This window comes from Coregonus lavaretus (assembly GCF_964263955.1).
Source record: "Coregonus lavaretus genome assembly, chromosome: 26".
In the NCBI taxonomy this organism is placed as follows: domain Eukaryota; kingdom Metazoa; phylum Chordata; class Actinopteri; order Salmoniformes; family Salmonidae; genus Coregonus; species Coregonus lavaretus.
Window position 1 is genome coordinate 29,384,052 of NC_140013.1, and position 21,514 is coordinate 29,405,565.

General features: G+C 44.8%; 1 protein-coding gene across 1 annotated transcript in view; it reads right to left on the minus strand.

The window, feature by feature from the left end:
* Positions 1–21,514, minus strand: part of LOC311102259 (unconventional myosin-XVIIIa-like) — a 95,928-nt gene that overhangs the window by 11,878 nt on the left and 62,536 nt on the right. Inside the window, exons 25-35 of the mRNA XM_084143538.1 lie at positions 20,439–20,562; positions 17,943–18,143; positions 17,619–17,729; positions 17,310–17,414; positions 16,969–17,115; positions 16,560–16,673; positions 13,972–14,088; positions 13,329–13,412; positions 3,850–3,987; positions 892–1,077; positions 519–658 (exon numbers count right to left, since the gene is read on the minus strand). Of these exons, the coding sequence (XP_083999664.1) occupies positions 519–658; positions 892–1,077; positions 3,850–3,987; positions 13,329–13,412; positions 13,972–14,088; positions 16,560–16,673; positions 16,969–17,115; positions 17,310–17,414; positions 17,619–17,729; positions 17,943–18,143; positions 20,439–20,562 (1,467 nt within the window). The remainder of the gene's footprint in view (positions 1–518; positions 659–891; positions 1,078–3,849; positions 3,988–13,328; positions 13,413–13,971; positions 14,089–16,559; positions 16,674–16,968; positions 17,116–17,309; positions 17,415–17,618; positions 17,730–17,942; positions 18,144–20,438; positions 20,563–21,514) is intronic.

Below are 21,514 nucleotides of genomic sequence, written 5' to 3' on the forward strand. Positions count from 1 at the left end.
GAAGAAAGAGTACACAGTATACTCAAACCTGTTTTACAGAGCTATTTACTGCTGAAAGGCCTTCTCCCCGGGACTGCACTCATAAACAAACAAATAAACAAACAAGGCTCGGCAGGAGCGAGTACATAAATAAGGAACGGGAGGAGACAGAACTCAATTTCATTGATGTAGCTTTAGCTAGCCGCCTATCTCATCGAATACAGGAAACAGAGTAATATTTCCCCCCAAAAAATGCCAGAAAATTAAGCCCAGCATTTTTCAGGGCATAAATCTTTCAGTGTGTGAATAAGAAATGACGGCGTCGGGGGAGAGTTCTGTCTGATTGCTTTATCCAAGGCCTCTTTCAATGGAACATCCATCTTCCAATCTACAGTTTAACTGTGTAACAGTAGCTGCTCTCTATGCTGAGTGTGTGCTGACTAGCCTATACTTGCTGTCATGAGAGGACAAGAGGTAAATTAATCAATTCTTTCTATTAAGTGAATGTATATGTTCGGCCACTAAATAGACAGCTATACCTGTTGATGAGGTCCTCGTTGTCGTCACTCTCCATCTCGTCCTCGATGGCGGCCTGGAGGTCACCAATCCTCTTGAAGGCTAGTTTAAGGTCCGCCTGCAGGCTCTGATTGGCTGCCTCCAAGCTTTCAATATCCATTTCCTGTTGGAAGAGAGTGAGACACTCTAAACTAAGGTCCCAGCATTACACCTACATCTGACAATTTCTGAAGTCTCTTTGTCAGTCTCATTTCCCTAAATGTCTACTACTCCTGAACAAAACAAGGTTGATGGGAACTGCAGCCGTTATTTCATATCTTCAAAGTGCGCCACTGTAAAAAGCCAGTCTGTACACTGTCCCAGTCGGCTTGGCCCATTTGTGACTTTGGGTCTTACCAGCTCATGTTTCTTGCGGCTGGCCTCTCCCTCCTTCTTGGCCAGCTCTCCCATCTCCTCCTTGATATCTCTGATCTGTCTCTGGAGCCGCTTGTTCTGCTCCTTCTCCCGAGTCTCGCTGGTGCTGCGGTGATCCCGCTCCTCTGTTAGCTTCTCAAGGTTCTCCTTCAGACGGGCAACCAGGCTCTGAATGACCAACAGCAGGGACCATGTTAGAAGAACCACTGCACTCACAGTCTATACAGTATCTGGCACAGGCGAGAGACCTTATCATACATGCAGCTATGAGAGATGCTCCATATCTAAAAGGGGATTCAGTTGAGGAAAAACCTACACTTACTTGCATTTGAGATATTTCCCCAAATAAGGGCAAGAAACTGGGCATACTCATTAAACAGCCTACCTGCAAAACATAGTTCTGCTACATACTGTATTTGCACCACAGAGGAATTCTCCAGCATTTCTTACGAGCACTTATAACAACTTTAATGCACTAAAAAGGCTAAATCCAGCCTCCATACCAATACTAAACAGCCAACTTTGTTAAAGTATACCATTAGCCTTCAGCCCCTCCATGTTTCACACTGTGAGTTCTGCTCGCTGTCTGCTAAGATGAGATGTATCCAGCCACTCACAGTGGTTTCAAATGCCATGCGTAGCAAAAAGACATGGCTAAACACGACCTTAAAACCCCTTATAACTCTGGATGTACAGTGAGGGAAAAAAATATTTGATCCCCTGCTGATTTTGTACGTTTGCCCACTGACAAAGAAATGATCCGTCTATAATTTTAATGGTAGGTTTATTTGAACAGTGAGAGACAGAATAACAACAAAAATCCAGAAAAACGCATGTCAAAAAAGTTATAAATTCATTGCATTTTAATGAGGGAAATAAGTATTTGACCCCCTCTCAATCAGAAAGATTTCTGGCTCCCAGATGTCTTTTATACAGGTAACGATCTGAGATTAGGAGCACACTCTTAAAGGGAGAGATCCTAATCTCAGCTTGTTACCTGTATAAAAGACACCTGTCCACAGAAGCAATCAATCAATCAGATTCCAAACTCTCCACCATGGCCAAGACCAAAGAGCTCTCCAAGGATGTCAGGGACAAGATTGTAGACCTACACAAGGCTGGAATGGGCTACAAGACCATCGCCAAGCAGCTTGGTGAGAAGGTGACAACAGTTGGTGCGATTATTCGCAAATGGAAGAAACACAAAAGACCTGTCAATCTCCCTCGGCCTGGGGCTCCAGGTCCCCCTGCTCAAGAAAGCACATATACAGGCCCGTCTGAAGTTTGCCAATGAACATCTGAATGATTCAGAGGAGAACTGGGTGAAAGTGTTGTGGTCAGATGAGACCAAAATCGAGCTCTTTGTTATCAACTCAACTCGCCGTGTTTGGAGGAGGAGGAATGCTGCCTATGACCCCAAGAACACCATCCCCACCATCAAACATGGAGGTGGAAACATTATGCTTTGGGGTATTTTTCTGCTTAGGGGACAGGACAACTTCACCGCATCAAAGGGACGATGGACGGGGCCATGTACCGTCAAATCTTGGGTGAGAACCTCCTTCCCTCAGCCAGGGCATTGGAAATGGGTCGTGGATGGGTATTCCAGCATGACAATGAACCAAAACACATGGCCAAGGCAACAAAGGAGTGGCTCAAGAATAAGCACATTAAGGTCCTGGAGTGGCCTAGCCAGTCTCCAGACCATAATCCCACAGAAAATCTGTGGAAGGAGCTGAAGGTTCGAGTTGCCAAACGTCAGCCTCGAAACCTTAATGACTTGGAGAAGATCTGCAAAGAGGAGTGGGACAAAATCCCTCCTGAGATGTGTGCAAACCTGGTGGCCAACTACAAGAAACGTCTGACCTCTGTGATTGCCAACAAGGGTTTTGCCACCAAGTACTAAGTCATGTTTTGCAGAGGGGTCAAATACTTATTTCCCTCATTAAAATGCAAATCAATTTATAACATTTTTGACATGTGTTTTTCTGGATTTTTTTGTTGTTATTCTGTGTCTCACTGTTCAAATAAACCTACCATTAAAATTATAGACTGATCATGTCTTTGTCAGTGGGCAAACGTACAAAATCAGCAGGGGATCAAATACTTTTTTCCCTCACTGTATCTTTCCCAAAGCTGAACAATGCTTAACCAGTCTTAGATGGTCTTTGTATTATTCCAGCCAGTGGAGAACATCGAAAGAGAGGGATTCTCGGAGAGAGTTTTACTTTTATTTGTTTATTTCTTTGTTCTTTATTTATAGATTTTCAGATATAAGAACAGAAACAGAAAAACCCAAACCCCTCCCTCCCTCCCTCCCTCCCTCCCTCCCTTTTAGTTTTGAGTGTAAAAAGTTAAAGCAGTGTGTCTGGAACATTGCTGGTAATTACAAGTCTAAAAGTTGCCAAAACAAGCAAAGATGCATTTGTCAGTGAGGCAGAAAATTGATTAAAATGTTTCCCTGGCTGTGTGCGAACAGTAACCTTTATCCTTCACTTAAACGTTTGTCCCAGAATGTAATTTGAAACTGACAGAATAACAAATTATTAAATTATATTGTGGAGTGAATAGAATAGAACAGAGCAGAAGGTGTTTTCTAACTAACTGTGATAACAGTCCGAGCTAGAAGAAGGTTATGTGAGGCTGAACCCAGCACTGAGTGGGCAATACTTGCATGGTATAACAGAGGGGGGTGGAGGTAGTGGGAGTCAATCGTCCTGAGGAAATGTTTTTCATTTACTCCAAAAAAAGTAGCCCATTCATCCCCTGGGCAATTCTTCAGCCCTAACCTTCCACAAACACACACACACACACGCACGCACGCACTCACACACACCCACCCACACTCAGGCACTCACGCACGCACACACTCGACAGGCCGCCAGACGCAAACCAGCGCTCCTCCTCTAGAAAATCCCTCAACCCCCTGATTGCACTCACCTCCAAGCGTTTGACCTGCGTCTTCTCAAACTCCATCTTGGTCTCCATCTCTCGGATCTTGGCCTCCTGCCTGCTGACCAGAGACTTCTCCACCATAGAAGTCTCCTGGAACTCCAGCTGGCTCTGCAGTGCCGAGAGCTGAGGGAGTGAAACACACGATTAGGAACACACACACAAGGCAGAGTTTTAGAATGAACAACATACTGTACCAGCAACAAACTGATATCATACAGTATTCAGACCCCTTGACTTTTCCAAAATGTTGTTACGTTACAACCTTATTCTAAAATGGATTAAATTGTTTTTTTCCTCATCAATCTAGACACAATACTCCATTATGACAAAGCAAAAACAGGTTTTTAGAAATGTTTGCAAATATATATATACACACTTCCGTTCAAAAGTTTGGGGTCACTTAGAAAGAAAAGCAAATGTTTTTGTCCATTAAAATAACATAAAATTGATCAGAAATACAGTATAGACATTGTTAATGTTGTAAATGGCTATTGTAGCTGGAAACGGCTGATTTTTAATGGAATATCTACATAGGCGTACAGAGGCCCATTATCAGCAACCATCAGTCCTGTGTTCCAATGGCACGTTGTGTTTTAATCCAAATTTATCATTTTAAAAGGCTAACTGATCATTAGAAAACCCCTTTTGCAATTATGTTAGCACAGCTGAAAACTGTTGTGCTGATTAAAGAAGCAATAAAACTGGACTTCTTGAGACTAGTCGAGTATCTGGAGCATCAGCAATTGTGGGTTCGATTACAGGCTCAAAATGGCCAGAAACAAAGAACTTTCTTCTGAAACTCGTCAGTCTATTCTTGTTCTGAGAAATGAAGGCTATTCCATGCGAGAAATTGCTAAGAAACTGAAGATCTCGTACAACGCTGTGTACTACTCCCTTCACAGAACAGCGCAAACAGGCTCTAACCTGAATAGAAAGAGGAGAAAAAAATAATAAAAATAAAAAGAGGAGTGGGAGGCCCTGGTGCACAACTGAGCAAGAGGACAAATACATTACAGTGTCTAGTTTGAGAAACAGACGCCTCACAGGTCCTCAACTGGCAGCTTCATTAAATAGTACCCGCAAAACACCAGTCTCAACGGCAACAGTGAAGAGGCGACTCCGGGATGCTGACCTTCTAGGCAGAGTTGCAAAGAAAAAGCCATATCTCAGACTGGCCAATAAAAATTAAAGTTTAAGATGGGCAGTGAAATATCATATTCACATAAGTATTCAGACCCTTTACTCAGTACTTTGATGAAGCACCTTTGGCAGCAATTACAGCCTCGAGTCTTCTTGGGTATGACGCTACAAGCTTAGCACACCTGTTTTTGGGGAGTTTCTCCCACTCTTCTCTGCAAATCCTCTCAAGCTTTGGATGGGGAGCGTCGCTGCACTGCTGTTTTCAGGTCTCTCCAGAGATGTTCGATCGGGTTCAAGTCCGGGCTCTGGCTGGGCCACTCAAGGACATTCAGAGACTTGTCCCAAAGCCATTCCTGCATTGTCTTAGCTGTGTGCTTAGGGTCGTTGTCTTGTTGGAATGTGAACCATCGCCCCAGTCTGAGGTCCTGAGCGCTCTTGGAGCAGGATTTCATCAAGGATCTCTCTGTACTTTGCTCTGTTCATCTTTCACTCGATCCTGACTAGTTTCCCAGTCCCTGCCACTGAAAAACATCCCCACAACATGATTCTGCCACCACCATGCTTCACCATAGGTATAGTGCCAGGTTTCCTCCAGACGTGACGCTTGGCATTCAGGCCAAATAGTTAAATATTGGATTCATCAGACCAGAGAATCTTGTTTTTCATGGTCAGAGTCCTTTAGGTGCCTTTTGGCAAACTCCAAGCGGGCTGTCATGTTGTCACGACTTCTGCTGAGGCTGCCTCCCCTCCTTGTTCGGGCAGGTTTCGGCATCACCGGCTTACTAGCTACTGCCGATCCATTTATCAACTCTCCATTTGTCTTGTCTTCAATCACACACACCCGGTCCTTATTACCTCATTAGTCATTGTATACAGTGGGGGAAAAAAGTATTTAGTCAGCCACCAATTGTGCAAGTTCTCCCACTTAAAAAGATGAGAGAGGCCTGTAATTTTCATCATAGGTACACGTCAACTATGACAGACAAAATGAGATTTTTTTTCTCTCCAGAAAATCACATTGTAGGATTTTTTATGAATTTATTTGCAAATTATGGTGGAAAATAAGTATTTGGTCAATAACAAAAGTTTCTCAATACTTTGTTATATACCCTTTGTTGGCAATGACACAGGTCAAATGTTTTCTGTAAGTCTTCACAAGGTTTTCACACACTGTTGCTGGTATTTTGGCCCATTCCTCCATGCAGATCTCCTCTAGAGCAGTGATGTTTTGGGGCTGTCGCTGGGCAACACGGACTTTCAACTCCCTACAAAGATTTTCTATGGGTTTGAGATCTGGAGACTGGCTAGGCCACTCCAGGACCTTGAAATGCTTCTTACGAAGCCACTCCTTCGTTGCCCAGGTGGTGTGTTTGGGATCATTGTCATGCTGAAAGACCCAGCCACGTTTCATCTTCAATGCCCTTGCTGATGGAAGGAGGTTTTCACTCAAAATCTCACGATACATGGCCCCATTCATTCTTTCCTTTACACGGATCAGTCGTCCTGGTCCCTTTGCAGAAAAACAGCCCCAAAGCATGATGTTTCCACCCCCATGCTTCACAGTAGGTATGGTGTTCTTTGGATGCAACTCCGCATTCTTTGTCCTCCAAACACGACGAGTTGAGTTTTTACCAAAAAGTTATATTTTGGTTTCATCTGACCATATGACATTCTCCCAATCCTCTTCTGGATCATCCAAATGCACTCTAGCAAACTTCAGACGGGCCTGGACATGTACTGGCTTAAGCAGGGGGACACGTCTTGCACTGCAGGATTTGAGTCCCTGGCGGCGTAGTGTGTTACTGATGGTAGGCTTTGTTACTTTGGTCCCAGCTCTCTGCAGGTCATTCACTAGGTCTCCCCGTGTGATTCTGGGATTTTTGCTCACCGTTCTTGTGATCATTTTGACCCCACAGGGTGAGATCTTGCGTGGAGCCCCAGATCGAGGGAGATTATCAGTGGTCTTGTATGTCTTCCATTTCCTAATAATTGCTCCCACAGTTGATTTCTTCAAACCAAGCTGCTTACCTATTGCAGATTCAGTCTTCCCAGCCTGGTGCAGGTCTACAATTTTGTTTCTGGTGTCCTTTGACAGCTCTTTGGTCTTGGCCATAGTGGAGTTTGGAGTGTGACTGTTTGAGGTTGTGGACAGGTGTCTTTTATACTGATAACAAGTTCAAACAGGTGCCATTAATACAGGTAACGAGTGGAGGACAGAGGAGCCTCTTAAAGAAGAAGTTACAGGTCTGTGAGAGCCAGAAATCTTGCTTGTTTGTAGGTGACCAAATACTTACAGTGGGGGAAAAAAGTATTTAGTCAGCCACCAATTGTGCATGTTCTCCCACTTAGAAAGATGAGAGAGGCCTGTAATTTTCATCATAGGTACACGTCAACTATGACAGACAAATTGAGGGAAAAAAATCCAGAAAATCACATTGTAGGATTTTTAATGAATTTATTTGCAAATTATGGTGGAAAATAAGTATTTGGTCACCTACAAACAAGCAAGATTTCTGGCTCTCACAGACCTGTAACTTCTTCTTTAAGAGGCTCCCCTGTCCTCCACTCATTACCTGTATTAATGGCACCTGTTTGAACTTGTTATCAGTATAAAAGACACCTGTCCACAACCTCAAACAGTCACACTCCAAACTCCACTATGGCCAAGACCAAAGAGCTGTCAAAGGACACCAGAAATAAAATTGTAGACCTGCACCAGGCTGGGAAGACTGAATCTGCAATAGGTAAGCAGCTTGGTTTGAAGAAATCAACTGTGGGAGCAATTATTAGGAAATGGAAGACATACAAGACCGCTGATAATCTCTCTCGATCTGGGGCTCCACGCAAGATCTCACCCCGTGGGGTCAAAATGATCACAAGAACGGTGAGCAAAAATCCCAGAACCACACGGGGGGACCTAGTGAATGACCTGCAGAGAGCTGGGACCAAAGTAACAAAGCCTACCATCAGTAACACACTACGCCGCCAGGGATTCAAATCCTGCAGTGCCAGACGTGTCCCCCTGCTTAAGCCAGTACATGTCCAGGCCAGTCTGAAGTTTGCTAGAGTGCATTTGGATGATCCAGAAGAGGATTGGGAGAATGTCATATGGTCAGATGAAACCAAAATATAACTTTTTGGTAAAAACTCAACTCGTCGTGTTTGGAGGACAAAGAATGCTGAGTTGCATCCAAAGAACACCATACCTACTGTGAAGCATGGGGGTGGAAACATCATGCTTTGGGGCTGTTTTTCTGCAAAGGGACCAGGACGACTGATCCGTGTAAAGGAAAGAATGAATGGGGCCATGTATCGTGAGATTTTGAGTGAAAACCTCCTTCCATCAGCAAGGGCATTGAAGATGAAACGTGGCTGGGTCTTTCAGCATGACAATGATCCCAAACACACCGCCCGGGCAACGAAGGAGTGGCTTCGTAAGAAGCATTTCAAGGTCCTGGAGTGGCCTAGCCAGTCTCCAGATCTCAACCCCATAGAAAATCTTTGGAGGGAGTTGAAAGTCCATGTTGCCCAGCGACAGCCCCAAAACATCACTGCTCTAGAGGAGATCTGCATGGAGGAATGGGCCAAAATACCAGCAACAGTGTGTGAAAACCTTGTGAAGACTTACAGAAAACGTTTGACCTGTGTCATTGCCAACAAAGGGTATATAACAAAGTATTGAGAAACTTTTGTTATTGACCAAATACTTATTTTCCACCATAATTTGCTAATAAATTCATTAAAAATCCTACAATGTGATTTTCTAGATTTTTTTTTCTCATTTTGTCTGTCATAGTTGACGTGTACCTATGATGAAAATTACAGGCCTCTCTCATCTTTTTAAGTGGGAGAACTTGCACAATTGGTGGCTGACTAAATACTTTTTTTCCCCACTGTATTTTCCACCATAATTTGCAAATAAATTCATTAAAAATCCTACAATGTGATTTTCTGGATTTTTTTTCTCAATTTGTCTGTCATAGTTGACGTGTACCTATGATGAAAATTACAGGCCTCTCTCATCTTTTTAAGTGGGAGAACTTGCACAACTGGTGGCTGACTAAATACATTTTTTCCCCACTGTAAGTGTTCCCTCTGCTTCCTTGTCTGTGTGGGTGATTGTTTATTGTGGAGGTTAGTGAAGCTCGGTGGAGCTCGTGTATTTTGTATTGACGGGAGTATTTCCCATGTGCCTTCTATTTTCCAGTGCGCCTGTTTTGTGCCCTGGAGTGTGTTTGACGCATTTCTGCGTAAACCTGTATTTTGCGGATTAAAGCCTGTTATTCTGTGATTTACCCTCCTGCGCCTGACTCCTTCAACACCACCTCATCACACATGTGCCTTTTACTGAGGAGTGGCTTCCGTCTGGTCACTCTACCATACAGGCCTGATTGGTGGAGTGCTGCAGAGTTGGTTGTCCTTCTGGAAGGTTCTCCCATCCCCACAGAGGAACTCTGGAGCTCTGTCAGAGTGACCATCGGGTTCTTGGTCACCTCTCTGACCAAGGGGCCCTTCTCCCCCGATTGCTCAGTTTGGCCAGGCGGCCAGCCCATGAAGAGTCTTGGTGGTTCCAAACTTCTTCCATTTAAGAATGATGGAGGCCACTGTGTTTTGGGGGACCTTCAATATTGCAGAAATGCGTTTCCCAGATCTGTGCCTCGACTCAATCCTGTCTCGGAGCTCTACAGACAATTCCTTCAAGCTCATGGCTTGGTTTTTTCTCTGACATGCACTGTCAATTGTGGGACCTTATATAGACAGGTGTGTGCCTTTCCAAATCATGTCCAATCAATTGAATTTACCACAGGTGGACTCCAATTAAGTTGTAGAAACATCTCAAGGATGTTCATGGAAACAGGTTGCACCTGAGCTCAATTTCGAGTCTCATAGCAAAGGGTAATACATTTGCAAAAACTTCTAAAAACCTGTTTTCACTTTGTCATTATGGGGTATTGTGTGTAGATTGATGAAGATTTGTATTTATTTAATCCATTTTAGAAAAAGGCTGTAACGTAACAAAATGTGTAAAAGGGGTCTGAATACTTTCCGAATGCACTGTATTAATACTGAACAAAAATATAAACGCAACATGCAACAATTTACAGATATGCATCTGTTGGTCGCAGATACCTTAAAAAAAATGGGCCTCAGGATCTCGTCACGGTATTTCTGTGCATTCAAATTGCCATCGATAAAATGCAATTGTGTTTGTTGTCCGTAGCTTATGCCTGCCCATACCATAACCCCACCGCCACCATGGGGCACTCTGTTAACAACGTTGACATCAGCAAACGGCTCGCCCACACAACGCCATACACATGGTCTGCGTTTGTGAGGCCGGTTGGATATACTGCCAAATTCTCAAAAACGACGTTGGAGGCGGCTTATGGTAGAGAAATTAACATTAAATTCTCTGGCAACAGCTCTGGTGGACATTCCTGCAGTCAGCATTCCAATTGCACGCTCCCTCAAAACTTTTGACATCTGTGGCACTGTGTTGTGTGACAAAACTGCACATTTTAGAGTGTTATTTTATTTTCCCCAGCACAAGGTGCACCTGTGTAATGATCATGCTGTTTAATCAGCTTCTTGATATGCCACACCTGTCAGGTGGATGGTTTATCTTGGCAAACGAGAAATGCTCACTAACAGGGATGTAAACTAATTTGTGCACAACATTTGAGAGAAATAAGCTTTTTGTGCATATGGAACACTTCTGGGATCTTTTATTTCAGCTCATGAAACATGGGACCAACACTTTACATGTTGCGTTTATATTTTTGTTCAGTGTATATTATGTTATCATATATGAATGCAACAGCCTACAGTAATAGTGCTAATGTTCTCAGAACACTAGTGTTACAGCCCACCAATGCTGAAACACAACCTCCACACAACTGGTGATCTATATCCACACCAGGGCCTTAGGCCTGAGGGCTACTCTCTATATCCACACCAGGGCCTTAGGCCTGAAGGCTACTCTCTATATATGTATGAAAATGTATGCACTCACTAACTGTAAGTCGCTCTGGATAAGAGCGTCTGCTAAATGACTAAAATGTAAAAAATATATATCCACACCAGGGCCTTAGGCCTGAGGGCTACTCTCTATATCCACACCAAGGCCTGAGGGCTACTCTCTATATCCACACCAGGGCCTTAGGCCTGAGGGCTACTCTCTACATTGACACCAGGGCCTTAGGCCTGAGGGCTACTCTTTATATCCACACCAGGGCCTTAGGCCTGAGGGCTACTCTCTACATCAACACCAGGGCCTTAGGCCTGAGGGCTACTCTCTATATCCACACCAGGGCCTTAGGGCTACTCTCTATTTCCACACCAGGGCCTTAGGCCTGAGGGCTACTCTCTATATCCACACCAGGGCCTTAGGCCTGAGGGCTACTCTCTACATCGACACCAAGGCCTTAGGCCTGAGGGCTACTCTCTATATTCACACCAGGGCCTTAGGCCTGAGGGCTACTCTCTATATCCACACCAAGGCCCGAGGGCTACTCTCTATTTCCACACCAGGGCCTTAGGCCTGAGGGCTACTCTCTATTTCCACACCAGGGCCTTAGGCCTCAGGGCTACTCTCTATTTCCACACCAGGGCCTTAGGCCTGAGGGCTACTCTCTATTTCCAAACCAGGGCCTTAGGCCTGAGGGTTAGTCTCTATTTCCACACCAGGGCCTTAGGCCTGAGGGCTACTCTCTATTTCCACACCAGGGCCTTAGGCCTGAGGGCTACTCTCTATATCGACACCAGGGCCTTAGGCCTGAGGGCTACTCTCTATTTCCACACCAGGGCCTTAGGCCTGAGGGCTACTCTCTATTTCCACACCAGGTCCTTAGGCCTGAGGGCTACTCTCTGAGCCATGCACCTCTGTCATTGTTCTCTCCCCTGAGTGAAAAGTTGAAAACACTTCACATCTCTACAGGGGTTCCAGATCCAGATCAACCTTCCTCTTTAGGAGTAGCCCGGCATCTCTCTACAGAGCGCTTCAGAATTTTAACATAGTTCAGACCAGGATAGGGCTTCAAACACCAGACATCGTTACAGGCATTTCATTTATATTATTCAAAGCGTAGAGACGTGCCCCAGACTGAATTCCTTTTCATTCTTTCTAAAAGTTGCTCCGCTGTTTCAAAACAGACAGAAACTATTTGCTAGGAATAGTAATTTCCAGAATATTGACTTTGGGATGTGTGTGGGCGGTCAGACGAGGCCTCTTTGTTTAATCTGAAACCAATAAACTAACATCTAGCTTTATGCCCGCCAGTCCAACTCAAGTCTTTAAATAGGCCTAAAGTAATCTTCAAGGAAAGAAAAGTTGACCGTTTTAAAACATACTGACTATATAATTATTATTATTATGTATTTCGAGGTGAAGTGAAAGAAACTGTCCTTTACAAGCTCCTGTATGAGGGAGCCCCTGGGAGCACCGTGTACGTTCAATAAGATGACAGCTTCCCTGTCATAATGACTGACTAGGTATCAGAGAGAGAGTGGAAGAGAGAGAGAGAGAGCGTGAGGAGAGAGAGCGAGAGAGAGCAGGGGGGGAGAGAGAGAGAGGGGGCGAGAGCTAGTGGAAGAGAGGGGGGGAGAGGCAGCTAGAGAAAAAGGGGGATTTGGACACGGTCCTCTTAGCCTGATGATCATAGATCCCCCATCCCCCTCCCTCTCAGCGACAGCGGGGATAATTGTTTTCCGAGGCCAGGGTCTCTGATGGTTATCTCCAGATTGGAGCACCACACCGTGTGTCACGCTACAACAAAATGTCCCATGTCTGGGTGGGATCACGGGGCAACAGACAGAGAGAGGTAAAGGTATTACAGGCTTGATCCCTTGCAGGGTCACCTTGATTTGATGTTGACAAGAACAGCCACACAGACTGTGACCACACTACACGACTCTACAATGAAATCACTAGGACTGAAGGGTGCATATGCTAAAGCTGTGGGCTACTAAAGCCAAACGTCACAGCCTGACTGGGCACCGTGACAGACAACAGTCAGACAGACGTTCTCCATCTTCAACTGTCAAACGGAGTTGACCAATTCTGTTATTCTGATACACATCTTTCAAAAATGACACATTGATTATACCATGTCAATCATTTGTAAGGACTACCATGCAAAGAGAGGGGATAGAGGTGGAGGAATTTAAATTCCATGAGGCAGATGACTTATGTCAGCAAGCTAGTCCTGCTCAATGAGTCCCATTATGTTGTTATAAGTGCAGACAAAGCGCTGCATTAGGATAGGATAGCCCTGTCTATTCCCTATACCCTCCCGGCTAAACAACTGTGTTCCAGTGAACTGTACCTTCTCCTGGACATCCTGCTTCTCCTTGAGGGCCTCCTCCAGCTGGGCTTGTAGGTCAGAGATCTGGGCTAGGTTCTGAGTCGACTACACGTACGCACGCCCGCCGGCCCGCCCACACACACACACACACACACACACACACACACACACAGAGAGGTTAGCTACTGGTCTGTCTGATCGGTTTAACACTAAGTTATCTCTACAGTGTACTGCATGATGTTTACTTTAGTATCACAGTACAACATAATATATTCATTCCCATTTTGTCTACACAGCCAACAGATTGATAAACAACCATAAACAAACATATTGATGGGGACAATGTCACAGGGATATCTTTTTAAAAGCAAGAGCAAGGAGGGGAGACATCAATACATCTAATTTCAATGTGACCGATGTGAAAGCACTTCTTAGAGATTAGGGACGGGATACATTCATTTGGAACTAGTGGAAGCGGATCACTCATATTTCCACCAGTGTCAGACAGAGCTCAATTTTCATTTCCACTTGATAGCAATCTGCTCTACACAGATACATTAACACTAATGGAGAGCACTAAGCTGGTGCCAAATACTACTTACACCATTGAAATAACGCAGAATTACCCTCGCATTGTGTGTGTGTGACTGTGTGTGTGTGTTACCTGGGCGACAGCTGACTTGTGCTTCTTCATGAGCTCGTTCATATCCTCCTGGTCCTCCTCCATACGAGACTGCAGATCATTCTTCTCCCTCTGCAGCCTGCTCAACTGCTCCTCCAGCTGAGAGAGAGAGACAGAGAGAGAGAGAGAGAGAGCGGGAGAGAGAGATATAAAGAATGTGTAAAATAGGATGCTGACTTCTGTAACTGTACATTCAATATTGTGAAACGGATATTGATGAAGATTTTTCAGTAAACTATTGGATAAACAAAGTTAATCACAGACATGACGAACATATAGTCAGAATTCTCTGTTGCTGGGCAAGAACTTAATTGGTTCCTTTCACTGGGTTTGTGTGTGTGTGTGTGAAATGGGGATCTGACCTCGGGTCGAATTCCTCGCTCTTACCTAATCCATGGCTGTCCTACTTTATCAGAGACTGAAACCAGACTGTTGCCTTTTGCCTCTCTCCTCAAACAAAGTCCTGAGAGCGGAGCCAGAGTTGAACAGAGTTCAGACTAATCATGAGTAATTACAGCATGACGGGAGGGGAGAGAGGAGTTGGGTTTGGGTATGTTTGAGAGATTGAGTGTGGACCTGTCATGTCCAACAAACAATCTTCAGGTCAAGCCAGGGTTGAACAGAGTTTAAACTGAACGTGATTGTTTTTGCATGACAAGGGCTTGATTGATTGTACTACTATTGTTTCTAAACTGAAGAGAAGTCAAATGTAGCCGCTATCATAGACTAAGGACGTGGGCGGAGCGGTCGAGAGGGGGAAACTGAAGATAATGATGGGGGAACCTAAGAGGGAGGGTCTTTAAGCTAAGATGTATGTGAATATGACTATATAAACGGAGAGCTGAGAGGTAGACGGGAGATGCTTTACAAATCATCTCGGCTTTTGTCTATTTGTAATAAAGTCTATCTTAATTCTACAAAAACTCTGAAATACTTTGATTCTTTGATTAGTATAAGGCCAAACTTTTCCACATCAATATTGAGCCAACCAACTGACCCTAGAATAATATTGTTTCAGGATATATTCACGATTTACTCCATATGTTATAAACCATAAGAATGCTTAGCAGTACAATAGAATCTTACAGTGGAGGCATATTACCCCTCCCACAAAGACTCTCCTCTGATCATGGGCTAACACACTGTCTGTTCCCAGTCATTATCAACCTAGCCAATTAGCGGCTAATGCTAGCAGGGTGCTCCTAACTGACTTCAGTGGGAACGTCAGAGGCGTAATCCCATTTCTATAATTACTTCAACAATGCAGAGAGGTGCAGCAGGGAGATGAGCGGGGCTGGGGACAGTCAGGGGATGTATTAATACATGATGAATAATGTGGATATCAGAAAAGGCTAATGAATCCATTAGTACATAGCTGAGGGATGAGAGGACTTGTAAAGCACGCTGGCACAATGACATCCGTCTTATTAACATGGAGGGGAAAACGACCTGGGGAATAGAACCAACAGAATTCCTTGGAAAGAAATTGCAAGATTTCATACTGGTATTAATTACATGGTTGTTATTTTAATAAGGAGATACCCATTCAATGTTTATTTCCTATGTTTGACCAAATAAATGCCCTCATTTCCAAAAAATATGTGCAAGTAAAGTAAATATCAACCCCAACCTTGACTTGTTTGTTCCTGCTGTACTTCCATGCCAGGAAAACATTAAATAAACCATAGACAATCATGTCATTAAAATGTACATTTAGACTGATGAAATCAGTGTGTGCTGCAACCTGCAAAACATCTATCCATCCATTTCTCCATCCATCTCTCCTAGTATCTGTTGTTCCTGACCTGCTGCTGTGTGAACTCAATGACCTTTCCCTCTCGCTGCGGAGATAATATTCACCCAACGACTGCTGTATTAAACTGTAATGGATTTCAAGGTGATACGTCTTGTTCAAATTAGAAATGTTTAGGGAAACATGCCATCATGGGCGAAAATAATTTCCCTGCACTCATAATGGCAGTCTCAGAGGTGGACCAGTATGAAAAAAATAAATGTATGCACTCACTAACTGTAAGTCGCTCTGGATAAGAGCGTCTGCAAAATGACTAAAATGTAAAAAAAATTGATGTCACAGCAAGAAAGAGGTGAGGACGTGGGAGGGAAAGAGAAAGGGAGAGAGATTCACTCCACTGGCTTCCAGTTGAAGCTCGCATCCACTGCAAAACCATGGTACTTGCCTACGGAGCAGCAAGAGGAACTGCCCCTCCCTACCTTCAGGCTATGCTCAAACTCTACACCCCAACCCGAGTATTCCGTACTGCCACCTCTGGTTTCTTGGCTCTCGCTCAGCCCAGTCCAAGCTCTTCTCTGTCCTGGCACCCCAATGGTGGGACCAGCTTCCCCCTGAATCTAGGACAGCAGAGTCCCTGCCCATCTTCCGAAATCATCTGAAACCCTTCCTCTTCAAAGAGTATATTCAATAATCCCACAGCACCGCCCCACCCCTCCTCCCCAACATCTTGTGCGCTCTGAATAAATGTTATTCAACCGCTGAAAAGGTCATGATGTATGAAATAGGTCAGTGGTAGGAAATGGTGTACTGTACTCACAGCCTGTTTGGCTTTGGAGATGTCATCCATCTGCACATGCAAGTCCTCAATCTCCACCTCCATAGATTTACGGGCCTTCACTGCTGCCGCACAGGTGAACTCTGACTCCTCCAGCTGAGACAAAGGAGAGAGAGAGAGAGAGAGAGAGAGAGAGAGAGAGAGAGAGAGAGAGAGAGAGAGAGAGAGAGAGAGAGAGAGAGAGAGAGAGAGAGAGAGAGAGAGAGAGAGAGAGAGAGAGAGAGAGAGAGATATAGAGAGATAGACAGGCAGACATAGAGAGAAAGAGATTCAAATCCATTATCGAAATTCAATTGAAATCTTATTGTGATGTTTCTTGACTTTCCCAGTATCTCTGTGGTGTGTCAGGGAGGTGTAGGAACTGGACGAGTGTGCTAGGGGTACTACCTACCTGGTTTTTGAGCTGGGCGATCTCTCTCTTGCTGGGGGCGTTGTTCTTCATGTGGTCCAGCATGATCTGGGCGTCGGCCAGCAGGGCCTTGGTACGCTTCAGATCCTTCCTCAGCCTCTTCTCTGTCTCCACATCTCTGGGGTTCACCTGGGGACAGCAGCAACACAACCAGATTACGACCAGCTGAACACCTTACACCACACACTAAACATAGTACGAACAAAAGCCTGCATAATCTGTAACTATCCAGTAGGAGGGTTGACAACCACTGGACATATAACTAGTCTGGGGAAAGCCTGTACAAGGTAGACGGTAGACTGGTAGGGAGTGTGTGACTGTACCTGGTCCTGGGCAGACAGTAGCTTGGTCTCCAGGTCTCTCCTTTCACGTAGGACCTTCTGTTTGTCATCATACTCCTCCTCCAGCTGGACTTCTATCTGCTTCAGCTGAAAACACAGGAACACACACTATATGGTGACCCATGAAATGTGATCCAACTGAAAGAGACATGTTTACATAATAAAACTGAGTCATCGTCTATGTTTGTGCTTTGGTGACGAAACCAGCTATTTGTGGCTACTATAGTCACACATTGCCACAACTAATCATTTGCCTTTAGAGTCATGTAAGGTTGTCGGTGTGTGCTGTACCTTCTTACTGCAGGACTGTCTGATCTCCTCCACCTCCTCGTCTTTACTTTCAATCTCCTTGGAGTGTGTCTGGCGCAGTCTTTCTGTCTCCATCTCCAGACGCAGCTTAGCCTGCACAACACAAAGACAGAGTATATGAGTGTCATCCTCAGTGGAGTGTGTGTGCACGCATCTGCATGTGTGTGTACAAGTGTGAGTCTCTGTGTGAGTCTCTCTGTGTGTGTGTGTGTGTGTGTGTGTCTGCATGTGTGTGTACACGTGTGTGTCTCTCTGTGTGTGTGTGTATGTGTGTGTGTGTGTATGTGTGTGTGTATAACTCTGTACCTGCTCCAGCATCTGTATAGTTCCGGCCTGTTCATCCAGCTCCTCTTCCTGGTCTTTGACCTTGGCCTCCAGGTCACGCATCGTCTTCTTCACCTTGGACAGCGACGCCTCGTCCTTGGTCTCCTGGGATGACAGGTCCAGCAGCTCCGCCTCCAGCTGTTCTAACTTCACGTTCTGCGCACACATTTCCAGGTCCTTGTCCTATAGAGGGAGAGGGGACACATTAAGACACACATCTCCAGGTCCTTGTCCTATAGAGGGAGAGGGGACACATTAAGACACACATCTCCAGGTCCTTGTCCTATAGAGGGAGAGGGGACACATTAAGACACACATCTCCAGGTCCTTGTCCTATAGAGGGAGAGGGGACACATTAAGACACACATCTCCAGGTCCTTGTCCTATAGAGGGAGAGGGGACACATTAAGACACACATCTCCAGGTCCTTGTCCTATAGAGGGAGAGGGGACACATTAAGACACACATCTCCAGGTCCTTGTCCTATAGAGGGAGAGGGGACACATTAAGACACACATCTCCAGGTCCTTGTCCTATAGAGGACAGACTATCATGGGCAGACTATCATGGGCATTAATATTGAGTTGGTCCCCCCATTGCTGCTATAACAGCCTCCACTCTTCTGGGAAGGCTTTCCACTAGATGTTGGAACATTGCTGTGGGGACTTGCTTCCATTCAGCCACAAGAGTATTAGTGAGGTCGGGCACTGATGTTGGCCGATTAGGCCTGGCTCGCAGTCGGCGTTCTAATTCATCCCAAAGGTGTTTGATGGGGTTGAGGTCAAGGCTCTGTGCAGGCCAGTCAAGTTCTTCCACACCGATCTCGATAAACCATTTCTGAATGGACCTCGCTTTGTGCACGGGGGCATTGTCATGCTCAAACAGGAAAGGGCCTTCCCAAAACTGTTGCCACAAAGTTGGAAGCACAGAATTGTCTAGAATGTCATTGTATGCTGTAGAGTTAAGATTTCCCTTCATTGGAACTAAGGCGCTTAGCCCGAACCATGAAAAACAGCCCCAGACCATTATTCCTCATCCACCAAACTTTACAGTTGGCACTACGCATTCGGGCAGGTAGCGTTCTCCTGGCATCCGCCAAACCCAGATTAATCCGTCGGACTGCCAGATGGTGAAGCGTGATTCATCACTCCAGAGAACGCTTTTCCACTGCTCCAGAGTCCAATGGCGGCAAGCTTTACACCACTCCAGCCAATGCTTGTCATTGCGCATGGTGGTCTTAGGCTTGTGTGCGACTGCTCGGCCATGGAAACCAATTTCATGATGCTCCTGACGAACAGTTCTTGTGCTGATATTGCTTCCAGAGGCAGTTTGGAACTTGGTAGTGAGTGTTGCAACCGAGGAGAGATGATTTTTACGCGCTTCAGCACTCGGTGGTCCCGTTCTGTGGCCTACCACTTCGTGGCTGAGCAGTTGTTGCTCCTAGATGTTTCCACTTCACAATAACAGTGCTTACAGTGAACGGGGCAGGTCTAGCAGGGCAGAAATTTGACGAACTGACTCGTTGGAAAGGTGGCATCCTATGATGGTGCCACGTTGAAAGTCACTGAGCTCTTTAGTAAGGCCATTCTACTGACAATGTTTGTCTATGGAGATTGCATGGCTGTGTGCTCGATTTTATACACCTGTCAGCAACGGGTGTGGCTTAAATAGCCAAATCCACTAATTTGAAGGTGTATCCACATACTTTTGGCCATGTAGTGTATTTGATGAGAATCAAACATAGGATACAAAATCAATTCTAGCTCTTAAAGGGGCAGTAGCCTACATTGGGTGTACAATTTTCAATTACAGCATTCTTTATTCTGCAGTTATTGATGTGCTATTTATTCTGTTACCAATCAAATGTACATGTTAATAGTATCTTCTGATTACAATTATTATGTCTCATCTTTTAACTAAATGCAATCTATTAGCTTCCAAAATGTATGTAGGTATATCTAGCTGTCCGATAACACATTCTGATGGAATGGCTTGTCCTGCACTTGAGTGCATTGAGTGAATGTTGGAAAAAGATATTGGTTTCTTTCTAAACATAGCAATGTGAAATTCAAATAGGACTCGGACCACAAAATAGGTGAAGTGAACTGGCAAAAGAGTTGAGTCCTCATCCAAAGGCAAGGGCAGTGTGAATACAAAGGGAACTGAGTTATTTTACCACAGAGTTGACTATATGTGAAAACACCCTAAACACATATCTCCAGATCCTTGTCCTATAGGTGGATACACACACAATCCAAAAGTATGTTCATTCAAATAGCTGTGCTTGATTGAGCTTGCCATGGAGCCAATGGAATGGTCTCAAAAATGCAACCCCAGCCACCTGACACTCCGGGAAGACTAAAATGCTCAAAGTACTTGAAAGATTTCAAATAATATTTGAATCCATTTTTGGCACACACACAGAGATGTGGTAGGCCAGTAGTGTTGGTGTTTGTACAGTAGAGTACAGTACAGTACCTGCAGTTGCTGTCGCAGGCTGAACACCTCTCCAGTCAGCATGTCCTTCTCTCTGCTCAACTTCTCTCTAATATTCTTCTCCCTCTGAACCTCCTCCTGAGAGAGGTTCTGCTCCGAGTCAAACCTGACACACACACACACAGTCATGTTAATACCCTGTCTGGCTAGACACACACCCTGCCGTGAGTCCTCTATCGACATAGAACAACATACTCATACTGGTACAGTACATGTGCACACACACACTCCCCATAGCCGTGACAGCCACGGGGGGAGTATCTGTCGTCCTGTTTACTTATTGAACTAAAGGGGCTTAGACAGCAGGGGCCTCTAACCAGCACAGCCAAGCTTAGAGACCACACATTTTTGCAGCATCCCAAGTAAGTTTCCTAGCCTTTACTGATCTCCTAGATTCATTTGTATTATATCTCTCCTACTCTGCTGAGGTGTGATATCACTCAGTAACCATTACCACAGAGAGATAGAGAGAGAGAGAAAGAGAGAGAGACAGAGAGAAAGAGAGAGAGAGAGGGGGTGGGGAGACAGAGAGAGAGGAGAGAGAGCGGGAGAGAGAGAGAGAGATTGAGAGAGTACTGTGGTGTTTTACCCAGGACTTTAAAGATTTAAAGTTACAGTGAAGATCTAAGGTAGTGAGCTCTGTTTCTTCTTCAAGTCACAGTGAGAGAGTATGAGTAATATCAGGTTGTAGTTGCAGATCTGAATGTACTGTTTGAGTTATGTGTATGAGTGTGTGGCGCACACCTGTGTGTATTTGCGTGTGTCTGCATCATAGACTTAGATAGACATCGCATCATTGTATCTGTCTTATTACGGTGTCTAGGAGAGCATAGACAGTGCCATTGAGGCCATCTCCATTTTGAAGTAGACCATTTTCTTCTTCTTCTTCTATGAGTTGGTAAACAAACTAAAAGGGTGCACCATGTCACCTATGTGTTGTTTAAACAGGTATAAAGCCAAGGTTGGCAATTTACTGCCAACTGCAGTTATGGAATATTTCCTCATGAGTATAATTCATTGGCTGATCCGTCCTGGTGACCTGGATGGAATTATATGAA